This window comes from Aphelocoma coerulescens (genome assembly GCF_041296385.1).
Source record: "Aphelocoma coerulescens isolate FSJ_1873_10779 chromosome Z unlocalized genomic scaffold, UR_Acoe_1.0 ChrZ, whole genome shotgun sequence".
NCBI classification, from domain to species: Eukaryota; Metazoa; Chordata; class Aves; order Passeriformes; family Corvidae; genus Aphelocoma; species Aphelocoma coerulescens.
In genome coordinates this window covers 42,110,430-42,133,457 of record NW_027184085.1, presented here as the reverse complement: position 1 = coordinate 42,133,457, position 23,028 = coordinate 42,110,430, and the positions used below count along the sequence as shown (strand labels likewise).

At 35.9% G+C, this 23,028-nt stretch overlaps 1 protein-coding gene across 2 annotated transcripts in view; it reads left to right on the top strand.

The window, feature by feature from the left end:
* AUH (AU RNA binding methylglutaconyl-CoA hydratase) overlaps nt 1-23,028 on the top strand; it is a 118,745-nt gene that overhangs the window by 21,251 nt on the left and 74,466 nt on the right. For both annotated transcript variants that reach the window (XM_069001742.1, XM_069001741.1), the window contains exon 4: nt 17,730-17,816. In XM_069001742.1, coding sequence (XP_068857843.1) covers nt 17,730-17,816 — 87 coding nt within the window. The remainder of the gene's footprint in view (nt 1-17,729; nt 17,817-23,028) is intronic.

The following is a 23,028-nucleotide window of genomic DNA, read 5'->3' as shown; positions in this document are numbered from 1 at the left end:
GATTCTTTCAGTACCTCTAACTTGTCATGGTTAGCAGTTACACAAACTTTGAGAGATGATTTATGGGTATTGTTATTCTCAATGCTTCACATGCTGCATTTTTTTCTTGGAGTCTGGAATTGCAGCACCTTAGAATATTAGGTATTAGATTATGAATTTGAGATATATTCCTGAATTATGAAATATTGTTTGACTGTCTTTCTTTATAGACCTGCATCAGCAATGTGGTTTTGCTTTAAGCCTTTAATATCAAATTCTGGAGTGGAGAAAAAGTTGTTTAAGAATGAAAACCTTTAATTTTTCACTTTTCTTTTTTTCAGATGTCTTGAGAGCTGGGTTAGTATCATAACTGGCATTAAGAAAATTCAGGAACTTTATCTTTTCAAATTAATTTCACTCTTGGTAATAAATACATTTTTAGATTTCCAAGACAACTTTACATATTTTAAATAGAATTTTATGTAATTGCTTGGAAAACACAGAGGACTGTATTAGATAGAAATCTGTCTTTTTGTAATAGCAAGTTGCTCATGGTTTGGTGATTGTAATGGGTTAGTAGGGGTGTAGAACAAATTGGTTGAGTCCAGCAAGATCCCTGGAGGTGTTTAAAAGACATGTAGATATGGCACTTAGGGACAAGGGCTAGGTGAATGATTGGATTTGATGATCTGAAAGGTCTTTTCCAGCCTAAACAATGCTAAGATTTCATGATACAAGACCTGTTTTAACATGCCTGTGGTGGAGTCTAGCTATTTTAGTTCATGTAATTTTCACTCTTCAAATCTTAGTTGAAAGAAAGCAAAGCGTGCTCATAGATCCATTTTTTTGTCAGAACTTACACTCACTCATCTATGATCCATGTAAAATGGTTTAAAACTTTGTGGTTTTAAAGGGACTAAAACCATGTGAAGATCACTTTAACAGGAAGTTATGGATTATTGATTAGCCCTGATCATACTAAATTGATAAGATAAATTTGGCTAGGCCCTGGTAAATGCATTTGTTCTTAGATGAGGAACTTAATTCCTTTCAGTTTCTGTTATGTATCTCTGAACATTTGACTTTCCACTGCAGTGTCTAAGGTCCAGATCTCTTCCATAAATATTAAGTCAAATTGAGTAGTCTCTTCCATTTGAAATGCTCATTTCACGTCTGTGGGTATTTGTCATATTGATTTGTGAAGAAAGGATGCTAGTTTTCTTCACAGTTTTCTGGGGTAGATTGTCACAGTGCACGGTATGAGTTAACGCGTTTCTCTGGAGTACTAAGTGCCTGTGGCACCTGATTTCTTTATTGGTGAGGGAACTGAGCTTGCTTAGCCATTTATATCCTTGGCAGAGAAAACCTGCTGGCAAAAATAATCTGATCTCATGTGCTTGGTGGTAGTGTGCTGGAAATAGAATACATGTGCGCAACACATGGCAAAAATAGTCATTACATGGTAAAGAATTCTTTCCCATTTGCTTTTGAAAAGAATAAAACTGTTATGTAGTAGAGGTACTTAGACATGTCTGAATCTATAAAATTTTCGCCTTAAGATGTTTGCAGCAGTTAGTTTCACATCTGCTTTTATAAATGGCTTAGAATTGGGTATAATGCAGCTATATATGTGTGTTAATTGTCAAAAATATGAAGAAAAGCTTCTAATAATCAAAATATTTTACTCTCTTCTCTTGTCTTTGCCTGCAGCTGACACTGGTTTACTTTAAGAATACCTTTGTTGTATATTTACTTCACTAAAAGATTTTTTTCAGTAGCATCTAAATTGAATGTGCAGCTTGAAAGTTGAAGGAGAAAAATTAACTGAATTTACATAAATGTAGCATTGAGTTGCTTATATATATGCGTGTGTAACATTACCTTTATAATATGTTCATGAAGTGATGTAGGAAAATTTAGATACCTGTCTGTAGTGAAAATGGTTTGAATTTTGTACACAGATTTTTTTTTTAATGTGCAATCTGTGGACATTTGTTTGAACATTTAAAAATTTATTAAAACATAAAGAATTTATTTGTAAAAGTAGTATAGGTAATATGAAAATGAAGAAATTCTGAACTTTCTGCTTTGATTTTTTTCCTTGTAAAATTTTTACTTTTTTTCCTAGTTAAGCACTGATTCCATGTGTGTGATTTAATAAATAGAAGTACATGGGTACTTCTGTTTATACAGTTCAGGCAACTCCTTTTTTGTCTTGCACCAAATTAATAAGACAAGAAAAAGAAAAGCTGTGACTTTTAGTCAGATCATGCCTGTTGTAACAAAATGCAGTTCCTCCAAAATTAATAAGTGATAAAAAGCTTCAGTGATACTGAAATTGGCTAAGAATGAATTTTCTAACACAATTTGAAGTATTAGAAAGCAGGCATTCTTTATTGCAGCTCTGGACACATTCAGAGGATTTTTCCTCTAATTGAATGTGTGTCATGAAACTTTACAGCAGGGTATTTATTCCATCGTGATCATACATCTTCATTACAGCATACTTCCTAGGTAATACATAAACATCACCTTTCCTAGAACAGGTTTACATGCATCTACTGGAAGTCCTTTTATGATCCTAGAGGGTTGTCTAGAGGGGTCTCTGGTTGTTGTATTCACTGGGTGCCCCCAAGATTGTAATGACTTTGCCTTGAACTTCTCTTAGGGTATGCGCTGCTCTTTCTTGTTACATAACTTTGCCACAAAAACCACTTATGTTCCTCATCATCTCTTTATCCACTGGTTCCAGTTACCAGTTTAGCATCCTGTATGTCTGCTTTTGCATTATTCTATCTAACTTTTAGTTAGAATTTGAGCTTTATTTTGCAACTTCAAGGAACTGAAAATTTCTGTTGTCTGTTGTCTGTCAACAGATAGGTAAGTAATTGTCTACAATTTCCCTCAGCATCTTTCAATCTAATGTATGTAGTTTATATTAATAGTGAAGCATCAGGGTTTTGTAGGGTATAAGAAATCTAGATCTAAATTAATATTTTTTTATTTTAAGATTTGTTTATGGGGTTCCTGTTACCACCTGGAACTTACTGAATGCAAGTGGATGGACATGCTTTTTAAGTGATTGAGCTCTGGGTGCAAATATCACCAATCTGTTTATTTGTTAAACCCCTCCAGATGGCAGGTAACACTCCTGTGTTGGATCTCCTTTCCTTTCCTTTCTTTCTCTAGAGTAATTCTGCTGCCAAGTCTATTAGATGGTCTTTAAAAATAGAAGAGATCAAATATCTCTGAAGTATTTTAAAATAACAAGTCCTTAGAAGATAGAATTGAGTTTACAATATTGGTGCTGAAAATATATTCAATGGATGGAAAATTTTGCTATTTGCAAGCTCTTTGGTTTATTTTTCTGAGTCAGTTTGAAGCCTTTGGGGACACTGGGAGTAAGGGGAAGTACTGCTTTTGAACTGCGTAACTTGGTATACTGACAAATAGAATTGCAGCTGCTGTTTGCATATCTGAGTTTTGTGTGAACAAAGAATAATCAAGAGATGTTCCTGTTCATGGCTCAAATACTTACTTGTCCTTAGTTTCACATGGAGGAACACATTCTACTGTGTAGAAAGGCAAGACTTTGGCCTTGAGTGCTGTCCCAGTATCAATGTGAGCCAGAGATGTTTGTGCAGGAGTGGCAGCCATTTTAATGGTGGTGTTTCATTGGTTTTTTATTTGTTTGGTTTTTTTTGTTTTTTTTTGGCCCAAGATTTAAGTTTTCTGAGTAGACCTAGAATGGCCAATGCTGAGCTCTATATCTTTAACCAGGAAGGTGCTTCTTCTCCAGTTTGGGTTTTCCCACAAAAATCCTTGTTCTTCTTACCTAGTGTATCTTGAAAAAGTTTCTAGTCAAACTCAGTTTTCGCCTCATAATCTTTCAAAGGCCATTACTTCAAGTCTTTCTTCAAGTTTGTTTGAAGTCTGATGTATGTAGAGAATGGTCATTCTGTAATTGGAGGCAACAGAATGTGACTATTGTTGCAGATATTCCTTACAATGTGTCTGTAGTTTCATATACTTGTGTGTATTATTTACCAGCTTCTTTAAAAGTTCCACTGAAAGTATCAGTTGCTGCATAGCAGCACAGAATTCAGTGTCATTGAATCTTGACCTGTGGTAAGTTTACAGCTACCATACCATCATGACTAATACAGACCATTGGAAAAAAAAAAAAAAGCCAAAGCGATGCTGGGTGATGCCTGTGAAATCAAGGGAAGGGATGAAGGGTAGTGGAAAAGAAGAAAAAGACTTTGACCCATGTGAAATGCATTCAAGTGATCTAGCAGTTCAAACAGTGGTTTTTCTCAGGAAAAACTCCTCCTTTCTTTAATAGGATTTATGCTTGAATAATGACTTCAGGACTTCTTTAGAAGAAATTCTGACTTTCTCTTTTTTACCACATAGCACACTTCCTCCTTTTCTGTTTACAGCTCATAAAACTGGGTGTGCTGTTAGTTAACTATTTTTATACTTACTGCTAATCAAAAAAGATAACCCCATCAGTATCGATTTCCTTTAATCTTAAAACCCCATCTTGCCATGGTCAGATATACAGTATATGCAAAATATTTGAGTCAGTCATCTGTGATAGTGCTATGAAATGTCTTTTTTTGATTACTGAATTTACTAGAAATCAAAGTGGAGCAAACAGGTTGCTGAGAATTTTGGGTGTGTTCATATGTTTTTTTGTGTTGAAAGGCTTAGTACTACTTACTAAGAATATTTGGTCTGAATATTCCTTAAAGGTTTGAGAAGAAGGATGAAGAGTCTCACCACTAGCAAGTTTTGGGAATGCTTTCTAATGAATCAGAAGGTAGAAAACTGTGTGTCAGTTGTTATTATAGGGATTTGATGTTAGCAGACTTTACTGCAAAGCTATTGCAATTGATACAAATGAGACATGGTACTACATTAATGCTATCTTTTTCAGTAGTAGTGGTGTTAGAATAGCCATATATGATTATTCTAGTAAGTAAATTAGTTTTAGTTTTTTGTTAGAAAAAATAGCTTTGGTGCTGATTTCTTCAGAGGATTTTGTTATGGAAGATGTAGAATAAATAGAAGTCACAATTAATAATTCTACAATTAGGTTGGAGATAAATAATAGGGCAAAAATACAGCTGTTGTGGTTGTCAGACTTTAACTTTGCTATTCTGTGTAAGAGTTCAGTTATGTTTAATGTAGAAGTTCTCCTAGTGAAGGTTGAATTTGAAAACGAAGAGTTGTTTGGGGAAGTTGAAGTTGAATTTTCAGACTACCAGAATGACTAAAGAAGTACTTGTGTAATGCTTGTTGTGGAAATAACATAATAACACAGAAATACAAGTTGTATAGGAAAAAGCCTTTTTGCTGTTGTTGTGGTTTTGTTAAAAGAAAAAGCTCTGTGTTTAATAATAATTGCAACATACATTGTTTTTTATTAAATGCTGATATTTATCTTTACCATGATGTGCGTTGTAAGCTCACAATCTTGTCCTTTAGCTGGGATATTTTATGAGATATTATTCTAAGCTTGGAGCACACAGGTTTGTCATGATTTGATTGTTTTAAAGGCCCGTGGTTGTGGTTCCCAGCCACTTACCAGCTGACCTTCACTACTGCTACCACCATTTCTTTTCTCTTTCTGGATCTTCTCCATTGATTCTGTATCTGAGAGTCAAAAATTATGCAACCTTTGTGCCGGTCTTCTGGGGATCCTGATTTGTTAGCTTGACAGAACTCAGCAGAACTGTGACATAGCACAGAATCAAAAATAATGTCGTAATTTACTATTTGGTAACATGTAACTGTCCCATCCTTGTACTTTTCCACCAGTACTGGTGTTGTGGTTTAACCCCAGCTGGCAACTAAGCACACACAGCTGTTCACTCATTCCCTCACCAGTGGAATTAGAGAGTGAATAGGAAGAGTCAAAGGTAGAAAACCTATGAATTGAGATAAAGACAGTTTAAGAGGGAAATCAAAAGCTTCAGACACAAGAAAAGTAAAAAAGGAATTTGTTTACCACTTCCCATGGACCGGCAGGTGTTCAGCCCTTGCCAGGCCACATCAAGTATAACTGTGGCTTGGAAAGAAAAATGACATCACTCCAAATGTCCTTCCCTTCCTCCTTCTTCCACTACACTCTATATCCTGAGCATGATGTCACATGGTCTGGAATACCCCCTTGGTCAGTTGGAGTCCCCTGTCCTGTCTGTGTCCCGTCTCAGTCTCTGATGCACCCCCAGTCTCCTTGCCATCATGCAGTGCAAAAAGCAGACAAGGCTGTGGCTGTGTGTAAACCCTGCTCAGGAATAACAAAAAACCTCTCTATATTATCAGCCCTGTGCTCAGCACAAATCCAAAACACAGCCCCATACCAGCCGAAAAGAAAAAAATTACTCTACCCTAGCCAAAACCAGCACAACTGGTCTATTTAATGTTTCATGGAGGAAACTGCAAGAAGTCTTGTTGTAATATGGCTGTAAGAGGGTAGGGACTAGGGAGTGACTGAGGCAGTTACTGGATGATGGAAATTTCATAAAGAAAACTGGTTGGTGTTTCGGAAAAAATTGACTTTAAAGAGGTGGGGTTTGTATCTTTATAATGATTCTTTTTTTCCCTGCTTCTGCAAGTGAAGATGAATTCAGGAAATACATGTGAGGTGTAAGCTGCCTTTTTTTTTTTTTTTTTTTTTGCAGCTGAAGAGGTTAACAGGAGGAATATTGTTGTGTGTGTCTAAATTTAGAGCTGAACACACAGGATGGAAAAAAAGCCAGCCGACTTTAATCTGTATCTGGTCTGAATTTGCATAGGCATTGGAAGAAGATTGTAGACCCTTTTTATATGAAGTTAGTTGTTTATATTCAGGATTCCTGTATTTTAGGTGGAAACCTGTGTGAATTAGCACCTGGACTTTTCACAAAGTCTCAGAATTCAAAAGCTAAAAGAAAAAAAAATTAGGCAACCCTCCCCCCCTCTATCCCTGAACTTGTACCTTCTGAAATATCCTATTTATGAGAACTGATGTAGCAGATAGTGCCTGGACCTTTCACCAAGTCTCAGAATTCAAAAGCTTAAAGAAAAAAAAATTAGGCAACCCTCCCCTCCTCTATCCCTGAACTTGTACCTTCTGAAATATCCTATTTATGAGAACTGATATAGCAGATAGTGCTTCAAATATGCTGATCTGTGTGTAAATTATTGCAAGATATGTAAGATAACTTATAGTGGAGCTATAATGCTGCCATCTTACCAGAGGGAATGTTTAGGACTGGCATCTTGCCACAGGCTTAAATATATAGGAATTGCAGACATTTTGTTTGTTTTTCACAGTTTGGTTCTCAGGAATGCTTCTGTGACACAGAGGGCATATGTGCAAAAACTGCAGGTATCAAGTCATGCTAATAAATTATGATAGCTGATCTTATATGGAAGAATATCAATATCCATTTTGGCTTAAAAATCAGATATCCACATTTAGATAACTTCAGGAATATACAGTATACATGAAAAAAAAAGGGTTTTATTAGTTTATATATGAAATATACATAGCAGCCTTCATGCCAAATTGTTTTTCCGTCAACCAAAATGACTGCAGTGAGCATCCTTCTCATTTTGTTTTGAAATTTAGAATACATCTGTCTTTTTATTATCATTATATGTAAATGCATTTCCCTTTGTACTCAGTTCAGGTGGTGTTTGCAAAGATTTGTGTGTACAGGTGTTCAACAGGATTGATGGTTGCTGTTTAGTAAAGCAAATGGCTACAATTGAAAGTAGATGGTTACTCTTTAGTTATGGAAAGGTGCTTTAACCATATATTGTGAACTGATTTCTTAGATAAAGTGATATTTAACAGGCAATTATGAAAAATATGTTGTAATCTCCTTAGTGTGTTTGTGTAACAGTACCAAAGGCTGAGAGATAACCCAATTAGATAGGCATAGGGCCAAGGTCTGTGTTTTCAGCCAGTGACTCTTTGTTTATAGGTCTTTCACACTTTAGAGCCTGCTCTTAGTATATTAATTCACTGTTAAAGCTGGGTCTCATGATAATGCTCTGGTATTACTTTTTTGGTTCCTTACGTTGCAAACTCAAATATCTTCCTAATGCCCATGAACATATGTGCACTTCCTTACACTACTTTTCAATCATTTTGGATTTTTGCAGTTTCTGAGTTTCTAAGTATTTTGTGCATCTGGAAAATTGAGTTCTGAATACTTATATGTAGCTTTTGAACTTCTCCATTTTATATGAGAAGATTTTACGCACTTGCTTAGTATTTTGTGGTATATTACTGATTTCTTTACCTTTGTGTTTTTTGTTTCCTATCTTTGTTGGAATCATTACATGGTTTTTGTTTTGGGTGGGACAGAGTTAACTTTCTTCCCCAGTAGCTGGTACAGTGCTGTTTGGATTCAGTATGAGAATAATGTTGATAACACACTGATGTTTTGGTTGTTGCTAAGTAGTGCTTACCATAATCCAAAGGCTTTGCAGGTGCACAAGAAGCTGAGAGGGAGCACAGCCAGGACAGCTGGCCCAAACTGGCCAAGGGGGTGTTTCATACCATGGAATATTATGCCCGGTTTATAAACTGGGGGCAGTTGCTGGGAGCTGCTGATTGCTGTTGGGGGGTAGGCTGGGTGAGTGGTGAGCCATTGCACATCATGTGGCTTTTCTCCTTGGCCTTCATTTCTCTCTCTCTTTTTTTGTTACATCTGTTGCTGTTGTTGTTTCTATGAAGATGATTATTCTTATTTTACTCTGGTTATTAAATTGTCATTATCTCAGCTCTCTTTCTGAGTCTCATTCCCATCCCACTGGCAAGTGAGGTGCAGTGAGCAAGTGGCTGTGTGGTATACTTAGTTGCCAGCTTGGGTTACACCACAACAGAAATGCACAAAAATGTAGCGATCCAAGTCCTGTTTGCCACGTAGAAGTGGTGATCGTGTCTGTTTACCATCAAATTAAGAAATAATTAGGAAGGAAAAATATGTATGTATGAAAAAGGAAAAATATGTATGAGAACATGAGAAAGTTTGAATAAACTTAGAATAAATGTTGTGGGAATCTTTCCTCGTTGAAAAGTTTCCAGGTATTCTGCAGCATGAGCAAAGTTAATGTGAATCTTAATTTTTTAAATCTATGCTTAAGGAATTAGAAAACTGAAAAAAAAAAAGAAAAAGGGGGGGAGGAGGTCTGCAAAGCCATGTTTTACCAACAGTACATTATTCTTTTACAGGTTATTCTTTGACGACATGGTCTTTTGACATAAATTTTACCTGTTACATGCATGTGTGATTTAAAACCTCAGAGCACAGAAAATGTAGAGGAAGTTGTACTGCCTTGTAAGATCTTCCTTTTCAGTAGTACTCATAAAAGAAGCTGATCCTCAGAAGCAAGTTGCTAGCAGTTCTTTGTTTAGTAGCTATTTTGGTACTATTTTTTCCCTCTTTATCCTTAACTTTCAGATCTCTTGTATCTCACTAGCAAAAATACATGATCCTTGAAGAGACAATGTTTCATTTCTTAATGTTCTGAATATGAACTGATTCATAAGTATTGCTAGAGTCAGTTTGAATCTAAAATTTTGAAAATATTTGGGAATACAGTATAGCATATTCAGTACATTCTAAATTTATTTTGTGTATTCTGTACCTTTTAAACATTAGATTTGAATATTCATTTTTATTCTGGAAAAAAAATTCTTCCTGTTTTTTAATCTTTTGAATATCCTTTTTATATTTTTGTTTATTCAACCTCGGAAAATGGGACAGACTTCCAAAGCACTTAGTTATGCAGAGATGTGCTTAGGATGGAAGAAGCTCAGCTGGAGTTTGAACTGGCAAAAGGTGTCAAGAGTAACAAGAAAAACTCCTGTAGGTATGTTAGTACCAAACATAAGGTCAAGGAAAATGTAGGTCTGCCGCTGCTCAGGTCTGACAGCTTAGTTATGGACAGCACAGTAAAAGTAGAAGTATTCCATTTTCTCTTTGCCTTGGTCTGCATGGGAAAGGTCAGCTCCCAAGTCTCTATGCCAAGAAGCAACAACGAAGTTAACAGCAAAGCAGTGATAGAGTAGGACTGAATCAAGGTCCAGCTGTAGCAGTTGGACACATACACGTGAACAGGATTTGGTGGGATGCATCTGAATTGGTCCACCATCTGTCTTATTTGAAAGGTCATTGAAGGCCTAAGTGACTGGAAAAGGGCAAATATTATACCTATTTACAAAAATGAAAATTGAGGAAACTGCAGAGCCATCAGTCTCACTACATTTCTGGGGGAAGTCATGGAACAAGTGTTTGTTGAAGTTTTTTCCCAGCATGTGAAAGACAAGAAAGAAAATGGCTAGGAAAACCGAGCTCAGATTTACCAAGTGTAAATTGTGCTTGACCAATATGATGCTTTCTGTGACAAAACCACTTGTTCAATGGATGAAAGAAGTGTTACGGATGCTCTGTACCTTGATTTTAACAAGGCACTTGACATGATCACCCCAGTATTCCTGTAGACAAGTTGGTAAGATACAATTTGGACATACAGACTGTGAAAAGTGTCTAATCTCTAAAGATCAAAGGGCAATGTGATGTTAGTGGCTCAAAGTCAAACTGTTAATGGTCCTTGGAATGGCATTCCTTGGAAGTTGGTCTGCTGGGTCTGGTAGTGCTATTCAATATCTTTGTAAATATTCTAATGATAGGACTGAACCATCCCTGAGTTTGCAGATGACTTCAAAGTGGAAGGAGAGGGAGATGTCTGGGAAGGAGGAGCCACCATTCATTTAGAGAAACCTTGAGAGGCTGAAAAATTGGACCAACAAGAATTGCATGAATTTTAACAAAGATAAATAGGAACTGCATCTGGAATGGAATAAACTTAAGTGACAGAACAAGCTGGGAGCACACTGGCTGCAGGTCTGCTGCAGAGTACTTGTGGGTTCTGGGGGACAGCAAACTTAACATGGGCTAGTGGTGTAATAGGGCATAAAGAAGACAGACAGTGTCATGAACTGCACCAGGAAGAGAATCATCAGCCGATCAAGGCATATGCTCATTCTACTCAGCACTTCATAGGCTAGCATAAGGTGATTAGAGAGTTGGAGGTTGGTGAGAGGGGAGAGAATACTGGTCTTCCTGTGCCAGGTAGATTCAGAGAAAAGTACTCTATTTACAGTTTATACAGTGACAGAAGAAGCAGTAGGCACAGGTTGCTCTAGGGCAATACTGTCCAAATAAAAAGAAAAATTGAAGTGTGAGAAGATTAATTAAGAATTAGTCATATAATGAAATAACTTTCCCAGAGAAATGGTGGAATCTCCCTTGCCAACAGTATTAAAGACTTGGAAGGACCCTGGACAACCTAATCTAGGGCTGTGTGATGCCTTTTCCTGGTCTTAAAATCAAGAGTCATACACGGTTAGAAGGGGAAAAGGGATTTTACCTTGGTATTTATTTTTAAGGATCCTTAGGTGTACACGTCCAGGTGCATCGAGATGCACCCCGCCGAGTATCTGTCTCCCCCAGCACTGGGTATAACATTATAGGTTTTACTAATTAGCATATCTATCAAAGATTCCCCAATGAGAGGCTCAAGTGAGCCCCCCCTCCCCAAGGAACCTTCCCCTGGATCGTTCTATCTTGGTTTACAGAATGTGTTCTGGAGAAGACCTTGGGGTCTGGGGCACACTGATCTCTGGCTACGAAGCTTCTAAAATGTTTAGTCTCTTAGCTTGACAAACAAGTCCAAGAATGTAGGCAAAAAGCACTAGGAATAACGAAGTTGTAAAAGGTATAACAGGATTATAAAAGAAAAGGCAAAAAATCTTCATGGCATCAGTGCATTTGATAGAAGTTTGGACTAGGTCATCCCTATAGAGATTTTATATGGGAAGATAAAACAGAATATCCAGGCTAGACTTGTCTATTATTCTATCAAATGGGTGTGGTTCTTTTTGGTACTTCGTGGAATGTGGTCCAGAGTGTCAATAGTTGTGACACATTCTGCCTGTTCTTGATTGAGCAGACTGAACTCATTTGTGTTCAAGATTACAGTCAGTAACAGCTCTAATGGTTACAGATTGATGATCTGAGTATCCTGGGTCTGGCTGAGCTGGAGGTGCAATGGAATTATTATTGGTATGCATGCATATATTGTCTGCAAAGCATAAAGTGTTTTACATGGGCAAGAGATTTCAGTAGTGACTGGCATTGTTTTGTGCTGTGATTTGTCAAGCATGTATCTTTACATGCAGAAAAATGTTAGTTGAAAGCAAAGTAAAAGTCATTAATCTACATGGTAACATTATTATGATCAAATTTAAATTATGCTTTCATGGATTTTTAAAAGGATTTTAAGGATATAAATCAGAAGTATATATCAACAGAATAATACTCATAACTTATTACTGTGTTAACAAAGTTCTACTTGTGTTAGACTTGACACTATCTTTAAATAAATATATTTATTTAATGAGGTATTTTAGTTTCAAAATTTGGAGCTAAGTTGTCCTGAATAGATTTCAGGCTGTAAAAGCTTTATTAAGGAAATTTTTGAAATTTGGACAAAAAGAAATATTGATAAATCTTTCGCATTTTGAATGTAAGTTGACTATAGTGTTGTCCTCATAAATGTATGTACAGCTTCCTTTTGGGGTATTCCTAACTTCCTAGAAGTTTATTGGTGTTTTGCTAATGGATTTCTTGCAATGGCTTCTACAGAAGTTGGACACATTTGGTTTTAAATAAAGATATTTCCATGTACCTTAATGGATGTTTTTTTTTAGTGGTTATAAGTTAATCTATAATGTATGTAAAAGTTGGCCCTTTGCTCTCTATTTTATTTCATTCAGTATGTGTGGAGAAAGGTGGATATTAATTCATAGTCTGCTTAAATGCATTGTGTGGGAATAAGATGTGGGTTCATAGGAACTCTTAGCATTTTAGTTGATGAGGTAGTACGTATTTTGTAGTTCTAGCTGAAAGCATTTTGTTTCCTTCATAAATTCCTTAACCTGTTTGATTGGATAGGTGGTGCATTTGTTTTTTTGCTGTTTCCAATGTTCTTAGTTCTTACTGACAAGATGCAGAAGAATTGGATATAGTATGCAAGAGAGTATCTTCTGATACTCCCCAGTATCACCTCCTTATTGAAATTTTGGTGTGTTGATAGAATTGGTCGATCTGTGTTTGGTAAGATCAAAGGGCAAGCTCACAATAACACTGCTGCACTAAGAATTTAATACTTTATTCTACCTCAAATGCCTGTGCATGTGTCACTTCCTTTCCACTTCTCAGACAAAAGACACATCGAGGACCTTTTGACTCTTGGTAGAATAACTTCACTGTTTAATTTTGGTGTGCCAGCATTCTAAAATACCTGCTTTTTAATACGAACTATTTATTGAATGAAGTTAATTTTTTAAATGTCATATATAAACCATTACGTTTTACGCTTTTTTAGTTTAAAGATTTTGTGATGTGTTTTGGTCACATAGAATAGTCTATACAAGAAGATTTCTAGGCATTTATATTATTTGGAAAGTGAGGCTTATAGTTGGAACGTATTTTACAAACACAACATATAGCTTTTCAACAGGACATGAATTCTGATTAGCAAGTTTGTGAAAATATCCAAATAAGGCAGGAGGCATGGGGTCAGAGTAATCACTGTAAAGGCTGGTTTCCTTTGCTGTGTCCTCTGAGTTAAAAGCCGTCCTTGTCATACATATGTGTAGGTGGAAAAATTCTGGTGAATAACAGCAATACCCCTATCTTGCTGGACTGCCCTTGGCTTTCTCAAATAAACATTTTCTCTGGCATCATTGTGAAGTGGAAGTCAGGCACATGCTGCAATAATTCTCTCAACTGACAGTGTACTACAGCCAACCATTGAATAGCCAAATCTTTGAAACCATGCAAAAGAGAATTATTACAACAGGGTTTTCATATTTAGGGGAAGTAAGGTAAGAAAGGCAAACAAACTAACCTTCCTATTTTCTTCCAATGTTGGAGGAGGGAAATTAGAAAGCGATGGATCAAAATCAAACAGAGATTTTCTTTTGGATTGACAAACATCAATACAAGTGTAGGTAGTATTTAAAACGGCATGCATGTTCCTTACATCAGTTTCCAGAATTGATCTGGAAAGACCAGATCACAGCTGACCTCTGAAAGCCTGCTGTTTATACTGGTATTTTTCAAACATATGTGTTCATTGAAAGTCATCCAGTAAAGTTCTCTCCAACCAGTTTGCTGTGTAAATTTTGAAGTGATACTTCTGTGAATTAAGTTAATTCAAGAAGAGTTTACTCACAAATGGAGAGTACCTGACTGAATCCTAATACAGCTGTAGGAGGAAGTGGTTGATGTACTGTCAATGTAGTCTTTCACTGTGGGACTTCTCTTTTGTCCTGCAGTAGCAGCTAGTAATTTGAAAATGGCATTTTACAATCTTCAAAAGGTCGTTCGTAAAATGTTGGGAGCGGTGAGATGAGAACTGGAGAGCATAACTTCTAAAATCACAGCTTCTGTTAGTGTTCTGAGTGGATGAAAAGCAGTTAGTGGGACAAAGCACTGACATCAGGAAGCTTAATATGGAGAAAACAATGATTCATGTTCCAGTACAAACCAGATGGATGTGGGGATATAATTACAGTGTACCATCAAAACTTCAGCAGTTCGTTTGCCTCAGCCCCCTGGTAGCTTGGGTTTGCCCTTTTCCTTCTTGGGTAGGAGGTCTTAGAGAGTTCTGTGTTCAGTGTGGTGGGGAAGAATGGACCCACAGTAGAGCCTCTGGAGTCTGCTGGGAGTGGATATGGGCGAGCAGATAGGTCAAACTGTCCACAGATTTCAGCTGTGGCCCATAGAAAAATTGCAGAGTTTTGTTGTGTCAGACATTTTGTGGTTTGAAACCTTAGCTACTTTGTTGCTCTCAGCAGTTAAGCAAATACTATTTTCAGGTACTTTGAAGTAGAAAACCTCGGGTGAGAGGAGGGGTCTTTGATTTCAGAAGCTGAGAGAGCAGAACTCTCTGATTGAACCTGCAGTCTCCTTCATGGCTAGCTTCAGAAAGGTAACCTTTTCTCCTTCTGACTTGAGAACAGATTTTGAAGAAATATATGAACAGTTCTTTGCTATATGGGTCAGAATTCTTCAATAATTTTTTGACGAGTAGTCGAATCTTGTAACAGGAACAAAAGTATTAAGTTGGTGGCAGTTCCATCTCTGTGACCCAGAGGATGCCAAGGCATATGTTCTTCTGGAGTGCAGTGAATGGCTTCTGTCTAAAATTCTTTCCTCTGAGGAAGGGAACTTCAGTTACTATTATTATTCTTTGGAAAACTAAAATAGAAAAAGGGCTACCAAAAGGGCTCTTTCAGTTTCCTTGACATTTATGAGGGAGAAACACTTAAAAAAAGGAAATGTTAGTTCACAAAAGTTGGTTAAGGCACTAAGATCAGCTATGTATTTGAAATTTCTTTACAGTATTCAATATCGTTAATTTTAAATTATCAGCTATATTTTAATCCATTCCTAAACAAGGTTTTTGCTAAATATTTAATAGATTTATGTAAATGTCTTCAAGGAAATGTATATTCTAACTGAAGGAAGAAGTCTGCAGTGTAATTTTTATTTTAGAAGGGTTGGGGTTTCTTTTGGTTGAGTCCCTTTTTCTATTCATGTATTCTAGTCTGAATAAATCAAACCCTAAAAATTGCTTTAATCTTATACTGACAGAAGATTTTCTTACCAGTAATGCTAGTTGTTTTCTTTATAATGCTTTTCAAGGGAATGCCCAGTGATTTCAGTGTGTGGAAGTTTTGAGTCAGTTTGCATAGCCAAAGAGGTTTTTGTTCATAAAGCATACAGTTTCTTACATAGGCAGTGATTTGAACAGAGTTGAAGAAGCTAGATCCAGACTTTAACTGATAACAAGTAAATTATATTTTTTCATCCACCTGCTTGCTGATGTGACTTCTAAAGCAATTTTACCATTTAACTTCTTAAACGTGACATTTCAAAAGCTCCTTTTAGCTCCAGAACTGTATACATAAATGGATTTGTGAAAATTGCTCGCAGTTTTATATGATTTAGAGTTCTATCCAGATTCATGGATGCAAATTTTGTTTGTTTTTCGGGTTCCTGGCAAGATTTCTTCATGCACTGGTTGTGAATTACTAAGGTAGCAGTTGCAATTTTGCTGCAATGCAGGCTTGACTGTAGTAATTCCTGTTTTATACTGTCTGGTCAACTGGCCTATCCTACTGTCTTAGCTGGGGCACATTATAGAAGGTTGTTTGGAAGTTTTTGGCAAAGTGCCTCATAGTGTAAATTAAGCTTAACATTACTTAGCAGGCAATATGCAAATACAGCCAGGACCGATGCTTCATTGTTTTTATATTGACATACATAGAAGGAGAACATAATGAGGAGCTTTGCTATGACAGAAGTAGAAGGAAAGATGTAGAGCTGCATTATTTGGCATGGTACTTTAAAGCAACAACTGGATGACCATCAGAAAATGTCAGATTAAGATCCTGATTTTCACAGAGCTAGCCTAGAGTTGTTTAGCATTACAACTAATGCTGTCAACAAAAGTATGTCTAAAACTATGTTTGATGAAGGGAGTCAGGATGCCTACTGTGAGTTAAGTCCAGAAAGTTAGAAGGTGAAACGAAGCCTATGACTGCATAATTTAAAATTCTGAGCTACAGTCTTAACTTAATCTGAGTTCAGTGCATTTTCCTGAATGGATAGTATTCTCAGGGTAGAGAAATATAAACCTTTTTTTTCCCATTTTTAAAAATTGTCTTGTTTAGCGTTTTTGGTCATGCAAAGAGACTAGCTCAACAGGTTAGTTTTTACCAAATGGAAAAAATACATGCTAAGTTGTTGCCTTGTGACTGTTTCACTTCTTTGGAGAACAAATGTGTCTATGCAAGTTTTGCCTGTTCTATGTATTGTTCCTCTATAAGAAAGATAGGCTTCTATATTTAGCTATTATGATGATGATGATGATGTTAGTTTCTCTTTTTTTTTACATACTCATGAGAGAAAATGTCAGTTTTTCCTATGAGTTTTTAAAAACACATTTGTATCCATGCCTAGCTATAGTATGCTTATTAAACAAAATAATTTTTTTATACTCATGAAGAAATAGGTAAAAATTTTCAGATTGAGGCTTTTTTTTGATGAACAAAAAAATGATGGTATGTAACTTATTCCAAAATAAATTTAAATGAATGGGTGAAAAGTGAGCTGAAAAATTGGTCCACTGCAGCATTTTTATTTAGATATATATAGTCTGTTATTGTAAAACCATGCAACATATGTACTGTATGATCTACCAGTAAGAGAATAACAAGAGTACAGTATGAAAAACACATATTTATCAGACTTTGTGACACAGTTGGGAAAATAAAAGAGTACTACAGATGACCTATAAGCATAAATGCTACTGTTCATAAACTATTTTAATAAAACAAAATGTCACTGGGAAGAATATACATAGTGAAAATCTCATTATGGATAATTTCTTTTTTTGTTTGTTTGTTTTGGGCTTTTCGGTTTTGTCTTTCCTTGATAAATAGTTCATGTTTTCCTTGAAATCTGTGGAGAATTTATGTAACCAATTTAAACTCCTTGTCTAGAAGTAGATTTAAAATTTTTCTGAGTGTAGAAATATTTAACTTTTGAAAATGTATTTACAATACATTACAGCTTGCTAATGTATATATGAAATGTCACTTACAGGTGCTGACCTTAAAGAAAGGGCAAAAATGCACTCAAGTGAAGTTAGTTCTTTTGTCTCCAGAGCAAGAGCAACTATTAATGAATTGGGTAAGTAACATCTCCCTTGAAAAATGTTATTATAACTTTAACCTGAGAATGTTAGATCAGAGGAATGACGTAAGCATGCATAGTTAATTCTTGACAGGTGGTAGAGAATCCCTAACTATGTAGTATCACATCACAGATCTTTAATTGGAAGGAACACATAAGGACTATTGAGTATATTGATAAATATGAATCATGGTGCATTTATTCTTTTAAAGTGTTCCAAGTTGAGTTGGACTTTTTTTTCAGAATGCTAGAAAAGTTAAATATCTATTGTAATAGAGGTGATTTTCCCTGCTGTTTACATAAAGGATGGATTGTTCCGTGACATAAAGGAGCTTTAGAATTCCATTTTTCCTCTTGCATTCTTGTGATTGGTATAATTATTACAGTCTAATACATTCTAGAAACATGTTAAACATCAGATACTGATAGAAATTTAGCTACTAAGGTCTTTTAAAACTTTGTTTAATATGTTTTGGGGTAGTAAAACCTGTTAATAGTTTTGGATTTTAATCAACTTGTACCAGTTTTTAAGGATAGTAATTTCTCTAAGTTTTACTTTACGAATTCACCATCAAATAATTATATTTCTACATCTCTGCTGATCAGTTTAAATATAACTACTTTTCAACAGGTTGCTGCCAATGTGATAGTGTAGTGTTCCAAGTTTGAAGGAATTAATTTTCTACATTTAACTTCTATATGAAACATATTCTGTCAGTTGAAATTTTGGCATACAACTCTGAGGAATAAATAATTACTCAGAAAATTTATTTAGATGTATTTCCTTAAGAACACTATGTCAGATTTTGGTTTGGCAGAATGTTATGAATGGATACCAGGTTTTTTTTTTAGGTAAATGACAAACCGCTGAAGTATGAAACTTTGATTAGGTAATTCATGGAGATACTTATGTCCTGAAATGAATGTCATGTCTTTGAAGTGAAGTAGACACTCAATAAGTGTGTTTAAATAAGTGAAATCTGAAAAATACCTAGAAGTGAATGGATCATTAATTTCCTGCATCTGATACTCTATGTCATGCTGGTATTTCTCCTTTTATTGGAATGCCAAGCAAGTGGCAACAAGTTGCTCCATTAATTTACTTTGTAAGAATTTTGGGAGGCTTTCTGAGCATTAAGTTATAATTTTTCAGCCTTCCTTGGCTTGAAGTTACTGGAAATACTTTAAGCTGGTATTAGTGTTTAAATATGGGCAACTGATTTCAAGATTTTCCTATGATTAGTAAATAGGTTTTTTTATTTTAAATTGATTATTTTCAAATTTTTAAGTGAGAAAATTTGTAAATTCTGAAGGAATATTTGGATTTGGCATTCTTCACTGAATGACTGGAAAATATTCACAGTTATTTGATGCTTTGTTTTGCCTTAGGGTTGAAAATACTTTGAGAAAAATGTTTAATTGTTGTCATCTTCATTAAGATTCCTGTGAGAGTATTTAACTACTGAGTATGTAAGCAAATTTTCAGTGTTATCTAAAAGGCTTACAGTGAATTACTTGAAGTTTAGGAAACCAGCGTGAGTGCTTTCATTCCTTGATCTCTAGTCACTCGAGAAAGAAGCATGGAATTGTGAGCAAGTGGAATTAATATCTGAGAATCAAGGTCACTGAAGTACTGAGATACAAAAGTTTGTGTGGGAATGTACTAGCAATTTGATATGCGTGACATTGGTTGGAAAAGAGAAGGAATTTGAAGAGATAGCCTTTGCCTGATACTTAAAACTTTTTGCTTAGGTTGACCAAGTGTTTCTGTGCTTGCTCCTCTTTGCCTCCTCCTCCCCCTTCTCCCTCCCTTTCCCTCCCTCTCTCCCTTTGCCTCCCTCCCTTGTTCCCTTTTCCTCCCTCCCTCCTTCTTTCCCTCCCTCCCTCTCCCTCTCCATTTCCATCCTTCCCTCCCTCCCTTCTTCCACAGTAGATGTAGTTATAGGACGGATTAAACATTTTTTTGGGTCTTTGCAGGTCAGTTTGAAAATCATAGAACCACAGAATGGTTTGGGTTGGAAGGGACCTTAAGGATCATCTTGTTCCATCCCCCTTACAACAATCAGGTTCACTAGACCATTCTCAGAGCTCCATCCAGCCTGGCCTTGAACACTTCTATGGAACGGGTGTCCACAGCTTCTCTGGGCAGCCTGTTCCAGTGCCTCACCACCCTCACAGTAAAGAATATCTTCCTAAAATCTACTTTCTTCCTGTTTGAATCCATTCATCTTGTCCTGTGCTACATGGTCTTGTAAAAAGTCCCTCTCCATCTTTCTTCTAGGCTCCCTTCAGGTACTGGAAGGCTGCAATTATGTCACTTCAAAGCTTTCTGTTTTTTAGGCTGAACAATCCCAATTCTGTCAGCCTTTCCTCACAGGAGAGGTGTTCTATCCCTCTGATGAACTTGGTGTCCCTCCTCTGGAATCACTCCAGAGTTCACTAACACCAGCAGGTCAGTGTCTGTCCTGTGATAAGGACTCCAGAGCTGGATGTGTTACCCCAGGTGGGGCTCTTGTTATGTCATTCCCTACATCAGATAATGGTAGACAGTACTGAAAAAAAATATATATGAGGTTAGATTAGATGGGTGCATGAGAAGTCCTGTTGTGTGATGCCCTTTTGAATAGAAATGAGTATTAATTTTATGGCAAGTCAGATGTTCTTAGTTCCTTTTTTTTTAATTCTTCTGAAGAAGTGATCTGTCATTACAAAGTGTAATTTATGTAGAACTATAGGGACATTGTATTTGCATTTGGTCACTGCAATTAAGCTGTATATTGAAAATAATAATGGTATTTTTCTCGCCAGGTAACAACTAGAATGCTGTGAGATAGTTAAAGAGGGGAAACAGTTTTCAAATTAATATTTACCACTGCAGAATGTTATGTAGCTAGGGAACAATATTTCCAATCTCCTATTTTGTTCTTTTTTCTATCTGAGTTTAATACTATAATCTCATTTAAAATATATTCTACTTTTTGCTTTTCAGAACTAGGTCATGTTTTGATAATTACATTTGTATTCAGATGTGTGACCTAGTAAGGAGTTATGTCTTTTTAGCTATATTTTCAGAAAGAAGACCATTACGTTACCTTTATAGATGAAATACAGTAAAGGTTAATTATGTCTTGAACAGCCAGATAAACTTAGCTTTTTAGAATTGACGTCCTTTGGCTTTCTGTAGTTTCTATCTTCATTACATTTAAAATCCTTACGTTGGTGGTTTTGTAGAAAACTGTGGTATCATTTTGGAATATATCTACAAAAGAGAATTTTCTGGAAATTAAAAGCATACTGCACTTGTTTATATGGGAATAATTTGTAACTTCTTACTAAATTTGGGTGAAGAAGCAAGACTGCAGTAAATATGACTTTGTTTAAAAATAAACGCATAAAAAAAGAGCAGAAAAAATTGAACTGAGCCATTAGTGGCAGCACTTAGAGCTTTAAGTTGGGGAGGGGAAAATCAAAACAGTCTCTATTTTTAGCAGTGGTTGCTTTTGCTAGAATTATACCAGAATTGTGGAGGTGGGTTTGTGTTTGTGTGTGTGTGTCTGGGGTATTTTGTACTTTTTTCTGTGTTGTTTTTTTTTTTTTTAATAGTAAGAATTATAAGACTACTTGTCTGTTACTATATTCTGCCTTGAAGCACTTCATTACTGATGTAAGTCTGTCTTTACCCTCAAGAAATTAGGAGAGAAAAGCTTTAATAGATCTCTTGTAACCATGCACACAAGACAGGCCTGGCTAAATTAAGTCAAATTATAATGATTTCCAGAAGCCTTGTTTTTGAGGCTTTGGGGGGGAAAAATACCCCATCATTGTGGGTTAGATCTTCAGTATGTATTTTATAATATGCCTCCCATTAAGTCCATGTTGTTATTTATACTGACTGTGGGATCAGGGCTGTGATAGTGTATATATGTTATATTTTGGGATTTCAGTTGCAAAAGAGGCTGAGGCTATGTATGGAGCTGAATGCAATAACCACACTCCTCAATAAAAACACCATGTTTAATAAAAATAAAACCTGAAGCTGTAGAAAGAATTTCAATTCAGCAAATACATGTAATTATTCCAGCTGACATTTGGCCCCAGCCTCTATTAAGTGGGAAACACCATTGATTAGCAAAGCTCTTCCAAAGAATGTAGGTGTAAGTGCCCAAATCCCATAAACAGGGAATAAAAACTGGAGACTGACTTTCTTGGTTACTTTTTAAAATTAATGTTTGGTCAGGCTTGTTTTTTATTTCACATTTGGAGACAAAACACCTTACGCATGGCCTGATGGAACCTAGATCTGAACTAAGTTAAGAATGAATTTTTTATTAAAATACTGAAGTTACTTGTTTTCTGTTGGTCTTGTTGAATTATAAAAAATCTTAAAGGTCTTTATTAAAAACATTTGATAAGTTTTGATGCATAAGCTGTGATACAACTTTAAGAAGTGGTGATATTTAGTAACTTCGTATACGTAGTTCTATCAGATATGATTAGTTTTAACATAGTCCACTTCGAATGAGATCATCCTCAATGAAAGCACCTTGTCAGTTGCTTGTGTTTGTGTTTTTTATTGTGTGCTTTTTATTTTATTCAGAGCAGGTACAGTTCTATATTAACAGATTTTTTTTTTTCCTTTTTTTCTGTCTGTCTGGCTTTCAGTCACCACCAAACTTTTAATTTACTTAAAAGAGTGCACTTGTTCATCCTTCAGACAAACACCCTCTTTTCAAAAAAAGTTCCTAGTTTGACTACTGAAGATCATGCATACATGCATTTTTTGGTGCCACATTATATGCTATGGTTTGGTTTTGGATGCAAGCTGTCAAAAATTGGTTTCAGAGGTCCCAAGAATGGTATCAGGATTATAAAAGTTTTCACTTGTTTGCTGGTCTGGTAACTGCTACCACACCTTCCCATTGTGAAGGCTTAAAAATAAGCAAGAGTTATCATTGATGAGGTCGGTGCTGTGACTTGTTTTACTCTTTGAATTTCTGAGGCTTCTGTGGAGCTGTGGTTAGCATTTTGAATCCTGGTTTAGTAGTGAACACTCAAAATTTACCAAATTTGGTAAATCCATCTGTGTTTGCTGGAAGTAGATCTGGCCATCAAAGCTAGAGTACTCTAGTTTGGAAATCCTTTGATAAGAACTGTGGATTTCTCTCTTAGGGAAGAGAGATACAGGCTATGAGTTGCATTTACTGGGAAT